Source organism: Papio anubis, chromosome 9, assembly GCF_008728515.1.
Source record: "Papio anubis isolate 15944 chromosome 9, Panubis1.0, whole genome shotgun sequence".
In the NCBI taxonomy this organism is placed as follows: domain Eukaryota; kingdom Metazoa; phylum Chordata; class Mammalia; order Primates; family Cercopithecidae; genus Papio; species Papio anubis.
The window spans coordinates 38,721,782-38,743,063 of record NC_044984.1 but is presented as its reverse complement, the minus strand read 5'-3'; the positions used below and the strand labels follow the sequence as shown (position 1 = coordinate 38,743,063).

The 21,282-nt window shown below is 37.7% G+C and overlaps 1 protein-coding gene across 5 annotated transcripts in view; it reads right to left on the bottom strand.

Annotated features, from left to right (window-relative positions):
• The window catches only part of TMEM117 (transmembrane protein 117), a 548,292-nt gene that overhangs the window by 461,967 nt on the left and 65,043 nt on the right, over positions 1–21,282 (bottom strand). Inside the window, exon 1 of one of the 5 annotated variants that reach the window (XM_021922227.2) lies at positions 4,457–5,551. The exons of the other annotated variants lie outside the window; for them this stretch is intronic. Within the exon in view, the coding sequence (XP_021777919.1) occupies positions 4,457–4,463 (7 nt within the window). The 5' untranslated portion in view covers positions 4,464–5,551. Of the gene's footprint in view, positions 1–4,456; positions 5,552–21,282 lie in introns of those variants that run through there. 5 annotated transcript variants of the gene reach the window in all.

Below are 21,282 nucleotides of genomic sequence, written 5' to 3'. Positions count from 1 at the left end.
AGGCAGAAGGGGTCAATAAAGTTAAGTCCTATAAGGTTCTTGGAAATTGTTGGCAATATTCATTAAAGGTAGGCTTTAAGGTCAATTATGCATGTTTTACTCTTTAGAGTAATCAATAAATGAATAAAAGTATGTATAACTAACAAGGTAGTATAGTAGTAACAATAAAATATTTAAAATATTGTATTTATCCAAAGCAAAGCAAAAGGAGTAAAGAACTAAAGAAAGATAAGGCAAATAAAAAAGTAGCATGGTAACGTGATATAATTAAACACAAATATTTGATAGTTATGTAAGTACAAATGGACTAAATACTCCACTAGAAGACATTTGTCACAGGATTTTAAAAATGAAAACAAAAGCAAAAACTGAGAGAGTATACCTCCTATATACCTTCATTTAAAAGTACTTAAAGGGCCGGGCGCGATGGCTCAAGCCTGTAATCCCAGCACTTTGGGAGGCCGAGGCGGGTGGATCATGAGGTCAGGAGATCGAGACCATCCTGGCTAACATGGTGAAACCCCGTCTCTACTAAAAATACAAAAAACTAGCCGGGCGTGGTGATGGGCGCCTGTAGTCCCAGCTACTCGGAGGCTGAGGCAGGAGAATGGCGTGAACCTGGGAGGCAGAGCTTGCAGTGAGCCGAGATCGCACCACTGCACTCCAGCCTGGGTGACACAGCGCGAGACTCCGTCTCAAAAATAAATAAATAAATAAAAATAAAAATAAAAATAAAAGTACTTCAAGGAGAATGAACCTAATTCCAGAGATGATCTCAGAAGAAATATCTGAGGCAAAAAGAAATGGTGATAAAAGAAACTAGTAAGTATATATCAAATCTAGACAAACATCGTTTATACAAAATAATAAAAATATTAATGTCTACTTTGTGGAGTTAAAAAAAAAAAAAAAGAACTAGAACACTGAACAGCAATCCCATGGAAGTAAGAAGAGGCTGAATATAGTTAAAACATTCTAGAGAACTTTGATTATTTAGCAGGTGATTAAGACATTGATCAGCTGTAGAATAGCTAGGTTTTTTAATATACATAGTAAAGTATCAAGGGTAGCCACTAACATAGTAGATATTTAATACATAGTTTCTAAACCTAGCAGAGGAGTGAAGGAGGGATAGAAAGAGAAAAGGAATAAACAAAATTCAATCTGTGCAAAAAAAGGGAAAAAAGAAAGAAGGAAAAGTTGTGCTAACAGAAAACACAAAAAAACTTGGCAGAATCAAATGCTAATATAAATTTAACATATTGGTCTTGCCAGTTAAAAGACAATAATTGTTAGATAGAAGATAGAAAACTGATAGAAAAATCCAAAGATATGTGTTTGCAAGAGACATGAGTAAGAATACAGAAGTGTTGGAAGTAATAGGCTGTAAAATTATATGCCAGATAAAACTAACCAAAAGAAAGCTAGAATATGTATTAATTTCAGATGACATAGATTTTAAGTTAAAAAACAATGTTAGGAATAAAGAGAATCATTACATAATAACAAATATTAAATTCTCCAGGTAAATAGAATGATTTTAAAATTGATCAATAAGATAGATTATATAAATAAGATAGATTCAAAATACTGTATGTAAAACAAAATCAGATAAACTATAGGAAGGAATTTAAAAACCTATAGTCAGCATGAGATGTTAGCATTCCTCTCTCATTTAATAAGTCATGCAAATCCAAAAAAAAAAAATTAACAAAGAAATAGTATATTTGAATACTACAATTAAAACCTGATTTAATGGACTTCATATTGAACCCTGCATGCAACAATTAGAGAACACATACTCTCTTCAACATGCATTGAAAGCTTTAAAATTGACAAAACAAACCTCAATGAAGCTCAAAGATTAGATATCACACAGACTACATTTCCAAACAAATGTAATCAATTACAAATAACAAAATGTTAAATAATTTTTATACCTCGCACTTCAGAATTTAAAAACACATTTCAAAATAATTCATGAATAAAACAAAAATCCCAATGGAGATTAAGAAACATTATCAAGAGACTACATTTCAAATTTTTGGAATGCAACAAAAATGGTTGAAAATGGGAAACTTAGTCTTCAATTGTTTAGATTATAAAAGAAAGGCTGAATATCTATAAGCTATATATCCAACTTAAGAAAAAGAACACAAGGTAATAAACTCATAGAAAGCAAAAGAAAGTTGATATTAAAAGATATGAAAAAATAATTAAGTCAAAGGCAAAAATAAAATATAGAGGATGAATAAAGTCAAAAACATTAAAGTTTTATAAAACCAACAAATCTCTTACTAGACTGATGAAGAAAAAAGAGAGAAGGTAACAAAAGTATTAGAAATGAAAAACTACAAACATAGCAGGGATAAAAAATGAATACCGTGATAAAGATATTATTTGCCAAAATGATTAAAGAAGTATGAAACTTGAGTTATTCTATTACTAAAAAAATATTTTGATTATTCGGTAGTTCGAGCATCTTTCAGTGAAAAGAACACCATGTCTAAATGGTTTGAGAGAAGAGTTCTTTTAAATATTCAAGTAAGAATTAATTCCAAGGCCGGGCGCGGTGGCTCAAGCCTGTAATCCCAGCAGACTTGAAGGCCGAGACGGGCGGATCACGAGGCCGGTGAGGATGGAGACCATCCTGGCTAATACGGTGAAACCCCGTCTCTACTAAAAAAAATACAAAAAAACTAGCCGGGTGGGAGGTGGCGGGATGCCTGTAGTCCCAGCTACCTGGGAGGCTGAGGCAGGAGAATGGCGTGAACCCGGGAGGCGGAGCTTGCAGTGAGCTGAGATCCGGCCACTGCACTCCAGCCTGGGTGACAGAGCGAGACTCCGTCTCAAAAAAAAAAAAAAAAGAATTAATTCCAATATTTCACAAACTGTTCTTCCCTAAGGTTTTATAATTCACTTAAAAAATCAAATTTAAAGGGGTAGATATTTTAAGAATGACTAATGTGAATTTAAATCTGAAATTCCAATGTAACCATTTATTTTTTCTCAGACTATATTCCCTAGCTTATGAAAATGTTTATCAGAAGACTTTAAGCAATATAACTCCTGGATTTCACAAAGAGGAGCAGCAAGCTAATTGGAAGAAGGGAGAAGAGTGTTGAATCTACAGTTACATAGCACTTCACTTTATATGAGGTAGAACAAATCAATTATCCATTAATGGAAAGGATATGCCAGCCAATGTTTTAGGACTAAAGCACCCTGGTGCTTCTACTGATTTCAGGTAAGAATTTCACTGCCAATTTTGAATTGAATTATTCCATTAAAGTACAAAAGTTCCTTGACAGATGTATGCAACTAATAACTTCAAGATATATAAGACCAAAACTGAGATACAGTGAATTTTTCTAAACATATATTTAATTAGCATACAGATTAACCTCAAACATTATTTATGCAGCTACTAATGGCACTGGCGATATATATGTTTAATATGTTCTGTGTTGCGCATACATGGCAAGTGGCTACTTTGAGCTTAAAGCTGGGATTCAGACTGGCTCGCTAAACTGAAAGGAAAGAATTCCAATAATTTCAATAGTTTACTTTCTGGCTAAATATCAAATGAAATAGGCAACATAACATTGCATCTGAAGCACATGATGGTACACAAGGGTCAAGCTCAGCCCATGTATCCTGGTTTAAGCCCCACCAGATACAGAAGCACGCTATCTTGTACTGGGGGATAAATATACATAATTCATAGGTAGAAAAGGGGACATTTTTTCCACTTCTGGGTGGAAATCAGCACAGGTTTTGAAATAGGAAGAAGTTCACGTAATTCATCTTCATTTTAGTAGCCTGGGGGCTTGTAAATGTGGAAACCCTCAGAAAGCATCCCATTGGCCTGGATGACTGATGAGGTGGAGTCCTAAAGCCCACAGCAGTGGTGAAGCACTAACCTCCACCAGTCCCCAGCAAGTCAGCATCAATAGAGGGCACAGAACAGAATATGACAGACGACTTTATAAGCCCGTATGATACACTCGGAGATAAGAAATAAGTGTTTGAGATTTTAAATAAGATTAGAAATTGGAGGTTGCAAAGAGTCAGTGAAATTGGGTTGCACATACAATAAATGTGACCATTTAACTCAATTCAATACTTTTAACCAAAAATTTAAAAAAAAAAAATTTTGGGGGGGAAAGTGCGGTAGCCGGCCTACAAGATGGCCCTCAATGAGTCTCAGCTCTGGTTAGTCACCCCCACACACACTGAATTATGACTGGCCTGTGTGACCAACAGAATATGGTTGAAATGACATGAGGAACTTCCAAGGCTAGGTTGTGAAAGTTATTGTAGTTTCCACCGTGGCCTCTCTCTCAAGTTGCTGTCTCTGGAGGAAATCAACTATTACGGCACGAGGACAATCAAGTTGCCCTACAAAAAATTTCACTTGAGGAACTGAGGGATCCAGTCAACAGCTAGCACCAACCTGCCATCCATCTGAGAGAACATCTTCCATCCTTCTTGGAAGATAACTTTCCAGTCAAGCCTTCAGATAGCTATAGCTCTGGCTGATATAGTCACAACAAAGTCATGAGAGATGCCAGGCCAGAACCAGCCAATCGGCTCCCAAACTCCTCACACAGAGAAATTATGAGATCACAGATGTTTATTCTTGTTTTAAGCCACTGAGTTTTGGGTGTGTTTGTTACACAATACATAACTTTATGCTCTATAATTATTCTGAAAAGGAGTAAGAGCCACTTGAGAACCTGAAACATGGAATTAATATGATGAAAATGTAATACGATAATGCAATTTTTATGAGGAGAGATGTGGGACCAAAAACTAGAAATAAAGTATAATATTCACAGGGTAAATACTTATTTTACATTATTAAAATGTTTGACACTTTATTAAGACACAGCAAAAGAACATTTGTGAAAATAACCTTCACAGCACGAAATACTTAAAATAATTAAATAACTTCAAAGGGCAACTTTTATGTAGTAAATGTCAGTAATGGCATTTTTTATCTCTACTGTAATTCACATAATGTATCATATTTTCTTACCATATTTTATATCCTTTTAGTCAGACTGTGGATGTCTATACTACCAATAAAATAATAGACATAGGAGTTATTTTATATGACCAGTGTCTATGCAAACAATGAATAATAAAGCACTATAATTTAGATGCTTAGGGTTCTTTCATCTTTAAGAATTCAGGCACTATTCCTCCCAAGTTTTAATCTACTGAGATTTCTAACCTGTCTCAGTTATAGAAAAGAACAGACAAGGAGCCACACCACACTCTGGAGAGCCAAGAAACTGTATTTACAGAAAAGAGATTAGTATATAAAACCCATTAAGATTCACAGTACCATTTTTTGTTTGAAATCCCACTCCTACTGAATTCACTATTCTATCTGGTTCCTATTTAACAGGCATTTATATAGTGCTGTGTTCTAGGCTCTGTGTTTTATTAAAGGGTAATTCACTTAGCCACTATTCTAACATTTGATGGTCATAACTTAATATTTAATATGTATATAGTATAAATTGTGTTTCCTTCCTGAACGTCACAAATAAATATTTCTATAAATTAAACCCTGTTGACTATTACTGACATTTATTTTTCTGCATATAAGGACATGAAAAATCTGTGGTTAGAATATTACTATATTACTCAATACTTTCCATTTCCAGCACCATCTATACTCAATGGTGTTACATGACTATGTAAAATGAAATTGATAATTTTTATTGTACACTAACTTGAAATTATGACAGATAATTATCTTATACATTTTTATTTAACCAAATATGCAAACCTTCAACATCAGAGAGATTAGTAGGAAAATCTTTCCAAATATAATATCATTTGAATTAGCCTCTTGTACAGTCTTAGAAATAGTTATCCATTAGTGCCTGGAAGAAGTAATAACATGATGTGTTTTTGATGAAAAATACTGACTCATTGTAACACATTATATTCTACTGTGGTTCATCATTAACACATAAGATAAAACAGTGATACCTGTTATAGGAGTATTGTCACATTTGTGAAACTGAAAAATGCGTGACCAGATGCCACCCTGATCTGTACATCTAACACACGAAAAATCATTTTTAGGTAGCTATTAAATGCAAAGCATTACTTGAAATCTTGACTGCTCCTTTTAACAAATATGTTGGGATAAATACATTATAATGGGCCACCTCATTTGTTCTACCAACTAGATTACACAAGAGGATTGGCAGTATTATGTGGAATGTCTATTCCCTGGTCCTAGGTGTTTCCTTCCAGATAAAGAATGGCCTCCTCTCCACTTCCAGGGGAGAGGCAACATACCTGACAGACCATTTTGAAAGAATAAATTTGGCATATATAAGTCAATGTCTTTTCTCTAGAGACCAAGTCTCTCCTGGAGAGCACTCCAAATTCTGTTCTGCCTTTCCAGGAGAGGTGTGTCCAACCCAGTATTGCCTGGGACCAGGGAAATCAATTCATTTTTGGAGTTTAGTATTGGGAAATCCCATGCCTGAAGATTCTCCAGTATACAGTCTTTTAGGAATAAAGGTGGTATTTTGGTCACCACAGGCTTTATTTCTGCCTTATTTCTTTCTTTATTTAAAACATAGGCTGAGAAAAGGGGTGCTTCTTCTTGGGCCTCTTAGGGGACATAAGAAGTGGTGAGAAGACATAAAAAGTGGTGAGAAGAACCAAATAGTCTACAAAATGAGAAGAGACAATCACCTAGACACTAACCAGCATTTTTATGAGTTCCAACTTTCATTCTCTTGCAAACTACCTATGTTGTTTGAAGTTACAATGAAGAGATTCAAAGAACTTAATCAAGTATAAAGTAAGCAAACCAGCACGTTTAACCAAACCTCAAAGCAAAGATGATTTTAGCCATCAACAGACCTGAAAAGCCAAATGGAATGCCGTAATGAGGCTGTTATGCTAACATAAGATCCAAATTCACCAAATGTGTCACTCTATTGTAATGCTTTTGCCTTACAAAAGCACACAGATACTTAAATTATTCCATATAATTAAACCAAAAGCACAAACAAGGGCTACATTTACCTATATGTTAATTTCACATAATATTCTCTTTTCTTTCACTAAGTCACCAGGGATGGCTTATTTCCTAATGTATCCTTAAATTCAATTTTTAAAGACCTAGAAATAATTACAATTACTGTTCCAATTTCTAATGTTATGTCCCTTTCTATTTAGAGAACCCATTGCATACGTATTGCCTTCTAATACCGAGAGAGAGAGAGAGAGAGAGAGAGAGAGAGAGAGAGAGAGAGAGAATGACAGACAGAGGCAAAAAGAGGCAGAGACAGAGAGACTACACAAGTGTTAAGAGAAACGACAGTTTGCAAGACGTATCTGGTTAAATCCAAGGAGTCCTTGTTGTGCTTTTTGCTGGTTCTGCTAACAAGAAGGTGCCCTAAGGTGGGCAATTTACACAGAGGTTTAATTTGGAGAAAGGAAACTTTAGGACTTCTATGGTAGAGTTCAGGAAGAAAGTCCACTTTTAGAGTTTGACAGTGGACATTTGGGAGACCTGGTAAAAATAAGAAATCTGCCAAACAGAGGTAGAAATGAAGAAGTCACCAATACAGAAAGTCAGTGAATGGAAAGAATGTCAGCTGAGCAAATGGGGGAATGCATTTATTCAATGAATATTCATTGTTGACGATGCAGAACCTAACCTTAACTGCAGTTGTGAACATAAAACTTTTCCTTCTCTCAGGAAACTTGACATTTAGTTGAGAAGATGAGATATATAGAAACAAAAAGGTAAATAGCATTAAAACGAAATGTGATTAACAACGGAGTTGTATAGCAAATTTAATATATGAGAATAGAGAAAATCAGAAGGATGGAAGAAAGAGAAGGTGGAAACAATAAAACTTTTACTGAGCTCTTCTTCTTTGCAAAAGTCTTTCACAGAATATTTCAAATCTCAAAATAAGCAACTAAGTATAATTGCCCCCATTTTGTAGATGAGAGAGTAGAGGCTCAGAGAGATTACTTGATTTCTCTAAGGTCACACAGCTAGTAAGTGGGATATCTAGGATTTAAATCTAGATCTATCAGACTCCAAATCTTATTCTCTCTCAACCAAGTACTAATAAAAAAAAAATGTAAAGGAAACTGAGCACTGGAAAACAAGCAAAACACTTTCCTTCATCCACCAAATACTAATTGACTCTCTGAGCATATGCATGTTCTGGGGAAAAATAATCAGAAAGAAAAATATTTTTCTACATTTTTGAAGCTTCTAGGCTAAAGATGGGTGGGTGGATAAGACAGAGACAAACCAACAAATAATGCAGAGCTTAGTAAGAAAAGTGCCAAAGAAAAATGAGAAAATGCCATGGGCTCAGATAAGAAAAGATCACATTATTTTAAGAGCATCAATAGGGCCACATTAGGAAACACAGAAGGGTAGACAAGTTTATAAGAACGGGAACCAGCTACTCCAGTTATATATGGTAAATGAGTAAAAGTGTAGAAGTGGAAAGCACGATGCAGATCAAGAACCAACAAAAAGCAGGAGTGTGACTAAAGTGTAAGACACAGGGAGGGAACCACAGGAGAGTGACAGACTTCAAATATTTGGCTAAGATATTATACTTAATTTTGAGCATAACAAACAACTAGATAGTCAAGCAGAGAAGAGATACTCTCTGAATTATCCTTTACAGGAAGTAATCCACATTTTAAAGGATGGATTTTAAAATGCTACTGAAATAGTACAGTAAAAAAGCAATTCAGAGCCAGGTGTGGTGGTGCACCTGTAGTGCCAGCTACTCAGGAGGCTGAAGCAGGGAGAATCACTCCTTGAGCCCCAGGAGGTTGAGGCTGCAGTGAGTTGTGATCATGCAATTCCACTCCAGCCTGGGCAAAAGAGTAACATCCTGTCAAAAAAAAAAAAAGAAAAAAGAAAAAAAAAAAAAGGCACTCTAGGTTTGAACTGGTATGACAAAAAGTAATATTTTTGAGATGGAGTCTCGCTCTGTCGCCCACACTGGAGCACAATCGCGCAATCTCGGCTCACTGCAACCTCTGCCTCCTGGGTTCAAGTGATGCTCCTGGCTCAACCTCCAGAGTAGCTGGGACTACAGGTGCCCGCCACCTCGCCCGGCTAATTTTTTGTATTTTTAGTAGAGACGGGGTTTCACAGTGTTAGCCAGGATGGTCTGGATCTCCTGACCTCGTGATCCACCCGCCTCAGCCTCCCAAAGTGCTGGCATTACAGGCATGAGCCACCGCGCCTGACCAACAAAAAATAATTTTTAAAGAGAGGAGTGCAAAGACGTTTTTGAGATAAAATCTATAAAATTTGGTAGCTGTTATCCTGTTGAGAGAGAGGGCAGAGAGCAACTTCAGTGTTTGAAACTCAGGAAACTGGGGAAATGGGAAAGCCAATAAAAAAGGAGAGGTTGCAGAGATTAACTACTGACATGGGTTGTGCCACAGGGAGAAGATTGAGTCTGGATTTTCATTAAAGTAACAGAATGAAGAGGTCCTAGAGGGAGATGAAAATATCATGAGTGATGCTGGACCTAGAGATATAAATATGAACTGCATCAATTTAGAGCTGATCAGTCAATTCTTGAGAATAAAGTCATCAAAAGAAAGAACATGTAAATCAAAACCACAATGAGATATCACCTCACATCTGTCAGAATGGCAATTAACAACAAGAAAAAGTGTTGGAAAGGATGTGGAGAAACTGGAATCCTTACACACTATTGACAAGAATACAAAATGGTGCCACCACTGTGTCAGTGTGGAGGTTTCTCAAAAAATTAAAAATAGATACCATATGATCTAGCTATTGAATTTCCAGATATTTATCCAAAAGAACTGAAATCAGGATCTCAAAGTGATATCTGCATCCCCATGTTCATTGCAGTTTCAACAGCCAAGCTATATAAACAAACTAAATGTCCACAGACAGATAAATTGATAAAGAAAATGTGGAATATACACACACAATGATATAGTATTCAGCCTTAATAAAGAAGGAAATCCTGCCATATGAGACAGCATGGATGAACCTTCAGGACATTATGCCAGGTGAAACAAGCCAGTCACAAGAGAACAAAGACAGCATGATTCCACTTATATGAAGTATCTAAAACAGGCAAATGCACAGAACAGAGAGTACAATGGTGGATGCCTGGCTCTGGCAGGAGGGGGAAATAGGGAATTACCAATCAATGGGCATAAAGTTCAAGTTAAACAAGATGAATAGGCCCTTGACATGTGCCGTACAACGCTGTACCTAGAGTCAACAATAACGTGTTGTTATTACATTATTACTTACAAATTTGTTAAGAGGGTATACTTCATGTCCAGTGTTATTACCATAATAAAATAAAAATTTTAAAAAGAGAGAGGATGCACGTGACGAGGAGAAAAGGAGAAGCAAGAATGCAGGGCTGGAGACACAACGCCGAAGTTTTTGAACTAGGGAAGCAGCTCTCTTATGTAGCTCACTTAATACTTGTAGGAAACTGGAAATTAAAGAAGAGCCAATAAGGGAGACCAAAAAAGCAGAGTATATAGCAGATAATTTTCATTACGGAAATCAAATGAGAAAACTTCAAGTGCAGTTACAGTATCAAATTGTACAGAGATTAGAGAATTAAGACAGAAAAGAGGATTTGCTGTGTGATGGTCAATTGAGATTAAAGAAAGTATTTTCAGAGGCATGGTGAGAATATTAAAATGCTTTTGAGTATTGGTAGGGCAGACAGCTGTGGAACTCAGTAGACTGCAGGATAATTCCCAGTGTTCAAGAGGCAGGCATAGAGCTAAGGGCTAACAAGACCCACTGGAAGCATCTGTACAAAGGAAGCATCAAATTAATGTGTTTTAAAAAAGAAAAATAAATTCAAAGAAAAGGTCTACAGCCAAACAAGCATTTATCTTGAAAAATAAAATCAGAAGTAGTTTCTAATTGGTTAATTAACTACACAGCTACACAAAGGTATCCAAAAGGATTAGCATGGTGAAATAACCTTTTGTTTAGGCAGTGATTCTCAAGTGAGATTGGCTGTTAAGCTTTGTAAACTTTGCTGTTAACCTTGGCAAGAACTGGGTGACAAGTTAAAAAAGAGAAGTCAAAAAACTTATTCAAAATCCCTGCAAGAGATGTTCTAAAAATGAAACAAAAAATTATGATTGCTGATGACATAAAAAGAGCCATCAACTTTAATCAGACTAGACCAGATGGAGCCTGCATATACAAAAAGTGTACTGTCGCTAATTATATTAAGAAAAGAAAAAAAGAAATGCTCCAGGCAAGGACAGAATGACGTCCCCCTTGTAACAGCTATAATCACAGCACTCTGCAGGCAGTCTGCAGCACCATGTAAGCTATATTTTTGTCAAATAATATGAGTATGTCTGACAGTTATGTTCTATCTCAGGCTGTGTCCTTGATGATAAGAGTGTTCTCGTGGAGCAGAAATAGAAACTGAAGGATTTCCCCATCTACCAGAGAATAACCTTAGGAAATCAATCTAACAAACTAGTAAAGATGACTCAATGCCATGGACCAAGTGGCTGGAATAGAGATCAAGTCTTTCTACAGAAACCTAAATCAACTTTAACTGGCCAAAGTCTAAAAAAGTATAACCCAAGTCTATGCAAGACAGTGATAGGACAAGGGGATTGTGAGGTCACTCATTCCAGTTCCCACCTTCTATGAGTTTATAAATCCTCATAAGAATGCTTGCCTTTTGCTTGCCAAAAATCTTTAAAAGAATCCTAAAATTAGACACATATAAAAGAATTGGTTTGAAAATTCAGGTAAGAATTATGAACCCCAATATTGCAGCCTAAGATCTTTTAAAAATAAATCTTACTGGCCAGGCGCGGTGGCTCAAGCCTGTAATCCCAGCACTTTGGGAGGCCGAGACGGGTGGATCACGAGGTCAGGAGATCGAGACCATCCTGGCTAACACGGTGAAACCCCGTCTCTACTAAAAAATACAAAAAAACTAGCCGGGCGAGGTGGCGGGCACCTGTAGTCCCAGCTACTCGGGAGGCTGAGGCAGAAGAATGGCATAAACTCGGGAGGCGGAGCTTGCAGTAAGCTGAGATCCGGCCACTGCACTCCAGCCCGGGGGACAGAGTGAGACTCTGTCTCAATAAATAAATAAATAAATAAATAAATAAATAAATAAATTTTACTAAAAGCTAAAAATGTTTATGTTTATGATATGCATAATAGGTAAAAGTGAGTGCTTGGGAGAAAGATGGCTGAGGCTTAATTCCTGGTTTTGCCACTGCCCACTGGGGTGACAGCTACATAATTTCTCTCTGCTTCTGGTTATATGTAAAATGAGGGTAATAACAGTAACCACTTCATAAGATTGCTGTGAAGATTACATTGTGACTTACATAAATCACTTACTAAAGTGCCCTGACACAGGGCATGCACTCAAGGTGAGTTAGTATTCTTAGAGACAAGATCTTGCAGCCTCAAACTACTGAGCTCAAGCGATCCTCCTGCTTTGGTCTCTTAAACAGCTAGGGCTACACTCTCGTGCCACCACACTATGCTAATTTTTTTGTTTGTTTGTTTTGTTTTGTTTTGTTTTGTTTTGTTTTTTTGGTAGAGATGAGTCTCTCACTGTTGCCCAGGCTGGTCTCAAACTCCTGACCTCAAGCAATCTTCCCAACTTCGCCTCCAAAAGTGTTGGAATTACAGGCATGAGCCACTGTGCCCAGCCATAGTACTATTATTGTATCACTATATCAATAAATCAGATTTGATCTCTACATGTAACTCATTACATCTAAAACTGGGCATAGGAAGGTCGTAAATAAATGGTTAAGGTAACTAATGGCTTCAGGTAATCTGATGATGCTCTAGGAGGCTACAACCTTAACATGGATCTGACTGTGGCAGGGAAGAAGGATGGACCACTGGGAGGAGTAGAGAGGGGAGTATAGGCTCTAACAGTGAGACTGTTAACATCAGAGAAGCAGCCTAGATCTACTTCACGCCAACAAAAAAACACAAACAGTCAGAGGTTCCATCAAATATATCTATCTGGCTTATGTTTAGCCTTTTCAACTCCTAGGATGAAGTAGGAAAACTTCGAGATACCATTTAATTTTTTTTTTTATTTTATTTTATTTTTTTTTGAGATGGAGTCTCGCTCTGTCACCCAGGCTGGAGTGCACTGGCGCAATCTCGGCTCACTGCAGGCTCCACCTCCCGGGTTCACGCCATTCTCCTGCCTCAGCCTCCCGAGTAGCTGGGACTACAGGCACACACCACCACGCCCGGCTAATTTTTTTGTATTTTTAGTAGAGACGGGGTTTCACCGTATTAGCCAGGATGGTCTCGATCTCCTGACCTCGTGATCCACCCGCCTCAGCCTCCCAAAGTGGTCATTTAATTTCTTAGTCCCAGTAGCTAAAGAGAGAACACCATCAGGACTCATCAGTTTCACACTCCAGCAACAGTAACGCAACAACTCTTTATTGTGTTTGTCTTTCTGACAACGTTCAAAGATCTATGGACTAAGATATCCACATCAGAGTGATATAAGTAGTAAAATAAAAGGCAGCATCCTGTGAACATCCTAAATGTTCAACTAAATATGGTGGTACGATAAAGTGATAAAATCATGCAGCCATTAAGATGTGCTTATACATGATGTTTAATAACCTAGAAGGGGTAGAATCATTATAAATATTGAATATACAGAATAAATTCAGTTTTATAAACACATATACATAAGAAAACATGCCAAAATGTTAATGGTGGTGTTCTCAAGATGACAGATTACTAGAGAATTTTTTCTTCTTTGAACTTTGCTACATTTTCTAAATTCCACACAATGCTCCTGTTTTCGTTTAATAATTTAAACAACATTTTGAAGAAAATAAAGAGGTTACCATGGCTGGCATTCAGTCACTGAAAAATATTTGTCAATGAAGAACAAAGAGTTGGAACAGGGAATCCCTCCCCTCTCTCCATTCCATTTCCCCTTCTAACATTCTCCCTCCATGCCTCCCCTCCTTTTTTCTTGCCCAACCATCACCCTCTCCCTGCCACTATTTACCATAATGGCCACAGCAGCCCTTTTGCTAGATCAGACAAGAGAGTTGTTAGAGTGGGGTTGGGGGTGAGGTTGAGGAGGGTCCTGAAGCTGTAATATCTGCAACAGTGGCAGTGAAATGTGGTCACAGCCTCCCATCCTAAAAATAAAAATAAAAAAAGTGTTCCCTTACCCTTGCCTCCTCCTCTAGTTTGAAGACACTATACTCAGTAAACACCACTAGATTATTTTTTCCTTTTTATTTCTCTCTTTCTTTCTTCCCTCCTTCTTTCCTTCTTCCCCTCCTTTCTTTTTCTTCCTCTTTTTTAATAATAGAAACAAGCCTTCTCTATTCTCCTAGGCGTCGCCGGAGCAGGCCTTTAAATTAGACAATTCTAGAGCTAGGAGATAGTCACTGGCCTGGGACTAAGTGCAATAAACCCTTCTGTGACCAAGCAAGAGTATTTGGCTATGCAAAGTTGGTCACTGAAGGGGATGAAGATCAGTTTGTATAAGAAGCACTGATATTTGAAATTAAGGAAAGTTATAGGTGTGGACTGGACAAGGTCAAGCGGCAAGAAAGGGTAATGAAGCTCTAGAAACAAAATAACCTTGAGGCAAGAACTATGATCGAGGAACTAGACTCAAGACAGGAAGTCCAAGATCCACAGAGGAGGGTTAACTCCTGTCTGCCCCTCTGTTTCCAGTCACCTGGCATGATGCTTAGATCCTAAGAGGTAATGACTCACCATGGGAATATTAACTGAAGGAGAAGTCTAAGTGTGGAGTGCCTTTGGTAAATGTCACTGAAGAGTGGCCAAGCCTCCCTCCAAGGAGTATGGGTAAGACCTAGACTTTGAGAACCTGGATGTCTGTATGCCTGGAAAGGACTAACACTCAATACTGACACCATGTGGAAGCAAACGAGAAATGGCAGTAACACTGTTTAAACATCAGTGCTTTCCCCTGGGGAAAGAAAACAGCCAGATTTTCCTTTCACAGTATAAGCTTCAGGGGTTCTTGGGCAAATCAAGATGAAAAGAAATCCCAGGAAGATATGAGACCTTCTGATATGCAGATTTACAGTGAGTCTTAATATAAATTTGCTGAAGGAGGGGGAACCAGAACTTATACCACTGAATATTACAGAACTATTAATAAATACTACACTATGAACAAAATCAAATACCATCAATCTCTATCCTCTGAAGGTTTCAGCTTCCTCTCCCTTTGATCCCAAAGCTTCCATATACCCAAATGCTTTTTGGTCAGCTCCTCAATCCAAAATTCAATTTATTTCATGAATGAAAGGAGAATAAAGAGCAGGCACAGCTACCATGAAATCTCATCAGTCTGACTTCTTTTATATGCAGACGCATCTGTCAGGGACAGTAAAAGTAACCCATTGTTCCCCACTGTCTTTCTCCCCCATCCTCTCTATCATGCATTCAACTGGAGGCTGAAAGCTCCATTTGCAGGGCCTGTGTCTGCCTTGTTCTCCACTGAATTCCCAGCCCGGTGTTTGGGACATTGAAGGAGCACCACGAATATTTGCTAAATGAATTAGCTCATTCAATTGCCAGATCAGACTTAGCTCAGGGATAAAGAAGAATGAAATGTGATCACAATCTAGGGGAAGACTGAGGAGTGGGTTCGTTAGAGCTAAGTTTCTTAGGAGACCTGCAGGTCTGAGAAAGGAAGTAAGCAGTAACAGAAGGAAGAGAAGCAAAGCCAAAGCAGAAACAGAGAAAGTTTAGTAACTCAAGTTTTTCCCCATAGATGAATATTCCTAGTACAAAGCCTTCAAGCACATCCCCTCCTGAACCCGCTGCATGTCCTCCGACTCTCCCATGCATTGGTATACATGGGGTTGTAGGATCATGGTTTCCATTTAATTGACTAGAGGTAGCCAAAGACTTCTGTGATACTTTGTCTACCCTCAGATACACCAGAGGAAATATGGAAAGGATAAAGCATTTGTATCTTTCACATCTGGGCATTTATTTACACCTAATATCCCAAAAGCATATAAGAGAACTAAATCGAGCCGGGAGCGGTGGCTCAAGCCTGTAATCCCAGCACTTTGGGAGGCCAAGACGGGTGGATCACGAGGTCAGGACATCAAGACCATCATGGCTAACACGGTGAAACCCCGTCTCTACTAAAAATACAAAAAATTAGCCAGGTGTGGTGGCTGTCGCCTGTAGTCCCAGCTTCACGGGAGGCTGAGGCAGGAGAATGGCGTGAACCCGGGAAGCGGAGCTTGCAGTGAGCCGAGATTGCGCCACTGCACTCCAGCATGGGCGACAGAGCAAGGCTCTGTCTCAAAAACAAAAATAAAGAGAGAGAGAACTAAACCAACTAAAATACATCAATATAAATGGAAAAGCCCATGAGAACTGTTGTCCTACTTGACAAGATATAGTTAATATTTGGTCATGTGTAATACTTCTATTCTCTGTAAACATAACTTTAAAAATAAAACTTATATTCTGCCATGATGAAAGTGAACAAAGTGAATAATTATAAGATGCCAAAATTTTCCTTTACTCTTTTATTAAATCATGTTGTGTGATTCTGTGCCTTGGGTAAATCCAATTTGGATTGATTTTCTAGAGATAATATAATGCATACTGTAAAAGCAACTGTCACACAGTGAGAAAAACAGGAATGACTCATAAACTCAGAGAACAATTGGATGTTAGATTTAAATAGAATGTCAGTTGGACATGGTCTGCTTCTCCTCTCTCGGTCCCCAGATTCTCTGAGATGTCACTCAGATAGCCCCAGCCCTCTATGAGGCAAAAACAGTCCCTCTCTGTTAGTTCCCTTTCCTTCAGGTAAATAGGATCTTTTATCCCGTAACATGACAGGACAGATGCCTAATACAAACTTCATTAATCCATATGAATATGTAGACAGTAAGAAGTTCAAAATATGATTATAAAACAATGACTTTTTTGTTACTAGACACTGCTTCAAGCAATGTTTATTAAATATGAGGCACTTTCCTGGGGTGAAGAATGAAGCAGATCCAGCAGCTATATTCAACGATTTAGAGCTTGGTAGGTATGCCTTTAAAGCCAGGCTTCCTACCAGGAGTCCAAGGACCCAGAGACAGTCCATGAATGAGCTTCCAGAAGCCTACAAATCCCTTAAATAAATGCAGTGTGTTTACGTGTTGGTATGTGCATCTGGCAGGGCCATATGTTCAACAGGTATCAAATTCTCAAAAGGATTGGTGGCCCTCACGAAGTTAAGAATCACTGCCTTGAGGCTCATAAAGTATTTCACTTCTCAAAACAGTTCCAGATGCTCAAAACATTTTTTTGAACTTTTCCTTTGGAATGTTTCAAAGCCTAGGATACCTTTCATGAATAATCTCAATAATGACAAGCCTTCCTTGGAGGAGGACTCCAGTTTTTAAAGTCATGCAAAAACATGGCAGACAGATACAATAGGAAGATGCCTAAATTGTGTCATTTATTTTTTAATAAAATGAATATAACTATAACTTAATGGGACTATTTTTATTGGGGTACATGCATTAAAGGTTACACATATATTAATTGAAAATCACATGGAAAAGCACCAATAAAAACATCAGTACTTTAAGGATTATATTAACCAACGTGAAAAAAAGACATATTTCTATTTTTTCATTCATTAAACACATATTTATTGAGTGTGTAATATGTACCAGGCACTCTTAAAAGTGCCAAGGATATAGGAGTTAACAAAACAGAGAAAAATCCCTGCCCACACGGAGCTTTCATTCTGCTATGGTTTTTTTTTGTTTGTTTTTTGGGGGTTTTTTTTTTTGTTTTTTGTTTTTTGTTTTGAGACAGTGTCTCACTCCCTTGCCCAGGCTGAAGGGCAGTGGTAAAATCTCGGCTCACTGCAACCTCTGTCATCCAGGTTCAAGTGATCCTCCTGCCTCAGCCTTCTGAGTTGCTGGGATTACAGGCATGCACCGTGCCCGGCTAATTTTTGTATTTTTAGTAGAGATGAGGTTTCACCATGTTGGCCAGGCTGGTCTCGAACTCCAGACCTCAAGTGATCCACCCACTTTGTCCTCCCAAAGTGCTAGGATCACAGCCATGAGCCATTGCACTAGGTCTCATTCTGCCATCTTTGTTTAATTGAATTCATCTAACATGTATTGCACAACTATGAATGTGTTAATAAAAATAAAATAGAAAAAATAAAGTAGGAGTTTAAAAAGTATGTTATAGAGAAAATAATGTTTGGGTAGAAAATTATTGATGGCAAAATACAATGTATGTTTAGCATGCTAGTATAAATATTTGGTTAAAATGAACAGAATTATTATAACCAAAACATAGAAATAAACAGTAATGATATTAAGTACTTGACAATTCTTAGAGCATATACAGTATACTTTTAAACTATATTTACTCATGTGATCTAAGCAAAAGCTACAGAAAGACTTGGGGGATTTGGGAGCCCAGGATCACAACATGGAGGAAACAGAAAATAAGGATGTCATCAGACTCAGGACTGAGTTTGCTCCCTTCTCTAAAAATATAAAGATATGCCACATTCAGAAATTCATAGAAAAGGAAGTTCTTGCTCCAAGCCTAAATCACTTTCCTAAATTAAGTGAGCAAATAGTCTCCATCCTTCTCTAATCTGAACTCTTCAGGTTATTTCTAACACTCTCAAGCTGCAGATCAAAGAGCCCAGAAATACAACTTTCTGGTATTATCCATTATGGTTTTAAAAGTCTACGTGAAAACGCAAATAAATAAATAAATATTTAAAAATAAATAAGTAAAGTCTAAGTTAATTGATTAACAATTAATATAATCTAAAGGGAGAATGTCTTGAGTCATGGGCTGTGCCAGGAGAAGAAGGGTGACCATCTTCTGGTCCCCACTCCCCATCAAGATTGTTCATCACCCCTCGCATTTGGTGCCTAGAAAATGCAGATGAGTGTGTACTGGGAATAAGAGAATGAATAGAAAAAAATCCTCAAATATTCTAAATTGAGTACTAAGAAACTCATCTGATGCCTTGCAACTGCAGCTGCCCTTTCGAAGCTTTCTCTGCATAACTTAAGGGGAACTAGAAATCTTCAGGATAGGGGAGACATACGCAGGCACACACATGCTCAAAAACAATTTTTTTTTTTTGAGACAGAGTTTTGCTCTTGTTGCCCAGGGTGGAGTGCAATGGTATGATCTCGGCTCACTGCAACCTCCGCCTCCTGGGTTCAAGTGATTCTCTTGCCTCAGCCTCCCAAGTAGCTGGAATTACAGGCATGCACCACCCCACCCAGCTAATTTTGTATTTTCAGTAGAGACAGGGTTTCTCCATGTTGGTTAGGCTGGTCTCGAACTCCCAACCTCAGGTGATCCACCCGCCTTGGCCTCCCAAAGTGCTGGGATTACATGTGTGAACCACCACGCACGGCCAAAAACAGATCTTTTGACAAGCAAATGATGAAACTGCTATTTTGGAGTGAAGAAACTGGAACAACAAGGGACTAAACTGCTTGGTATAACAATGTAAAAAAGTTTTCTTGGGTACAGAGAATATTAGTTCTATAACTGATTTCTCTTCTTCAGATGTAAATGTTTAGGACCAGGGAAACGGAAGCCAGGCACCAACCTGGGAGTGATAAACGATCAACGGATCAATGTAGTGCTACTGAGTGCATAAAGGAGCCACCGAGGCAGGCTGCACTTGCTCAACCACTCTTGGTGGTAGAAAAATTAGAAAAGACAGGATTCTTTTTCCAAAAGAGCTGGCTGGGGCCTCAGGAGAAAGACTGCTTTGTGAAAGGGCCTGATGAAAGGTCTAGGATTGGGGCTATTAAAACATAAATGGATATTAGAAGTTAAATAGAATTTAAAACACGAGTATCATTAGGAATCATTTTGTCTGTTTGTTTTAAAAGAAAGGGTCTTGCTCTGTCCCCTAGGCTGGAGTGCTGTGGTGCCATCATAGCTCACTGTAGACTTGAACTCCTGGGCTCAAGTGATCCTCCCCCACCAGCCTACAAAGTTCTGGGATTACACACATAAGCCACTGTGCCTGGCCTAAAAGGTTGTTTTTAAGGAAATAAACTTTCTGCTTGTGAACTATTCAATGAATCTGTTTTATTGTATGATTTTGAAGAAATTAAGATATCATTCTTTTTAATTTGTGAACATGTCAAGTTGCTCATGCAAACTGATCTTAGAAAAATCAAAATACTTCTTTTCTTAAATGATACCATCTGGCAAAATGACCAGGCATTCACTTATAACACAATACTCTGTGAATGCATGATCATTAAATATGATAGTGATGAAAGTTAAAGAATTGGGCTTTGTTTCTCTTTGTGGAAGAAAAAGTTAAGCCATCAAAATGATGGCATTTGAGTACATAAAGGAGTCATTGAGGCAGGGTAAAACACTTGCTCAGCCACTCTTGGTGGTAGGAAAATTAGAAAGGACAGGATCCTTGTTCCAAGAGGTCAGATAACCAGATAACCATGGGTAGGCATATAAATGGCCCAGGCTGAGCTGCGCTGTGAGATAAAGTGTTCCTTGGGTTGAATAATCTCCAAAAGAAAGAGCTCACTAGCAGAAACTCTTTTGTAAAGTGCAGATATATCAAACACTGTAACATTTTCTTTAATGTCAGAGTTACCCTAAACCCACATCTTAGGCTATAAACACTCCCTTATCACCTGCCTCTTCATCTTATCTTTATCTAAAAAGAAAGCTGCCAACTTCAGTAGGTATTTTTCAAATATTCTAACCAGTTTTAAATGAAATTGAAAGTAAATTAATGCAACACATAAAAATCATTCTAACAAAATTTTCTGCTGCACTGATATCCCATTTTTTATGTGAGATGACTCATTCTAATATTGTCCTTTAATCTGTATTTTTCTTTATTCTATATTCAGTAAGTCCCTCTTGGACTCAATTGATTTTATATACTCAACACTCGATTTCTTAGAAAAGTTTTTATTGAAACACCAGCAGGAGCAGTAAATAGTAGTGCTTAGTGACCTTTTCCCACCCAGCACTAGAAAAAATCAGATTATACTTTTCATAATTTCATGGTATCCACTTTTCTTAGCTTGTATCCAAAAAATATATACAATACTTCTTCTGAAAAGTATATATCATGTAGCACCGAGAGGTATGATAAAATTTTATTCTTTTTCTAAGCACAACTGGACTCTAGAAAATCAAGT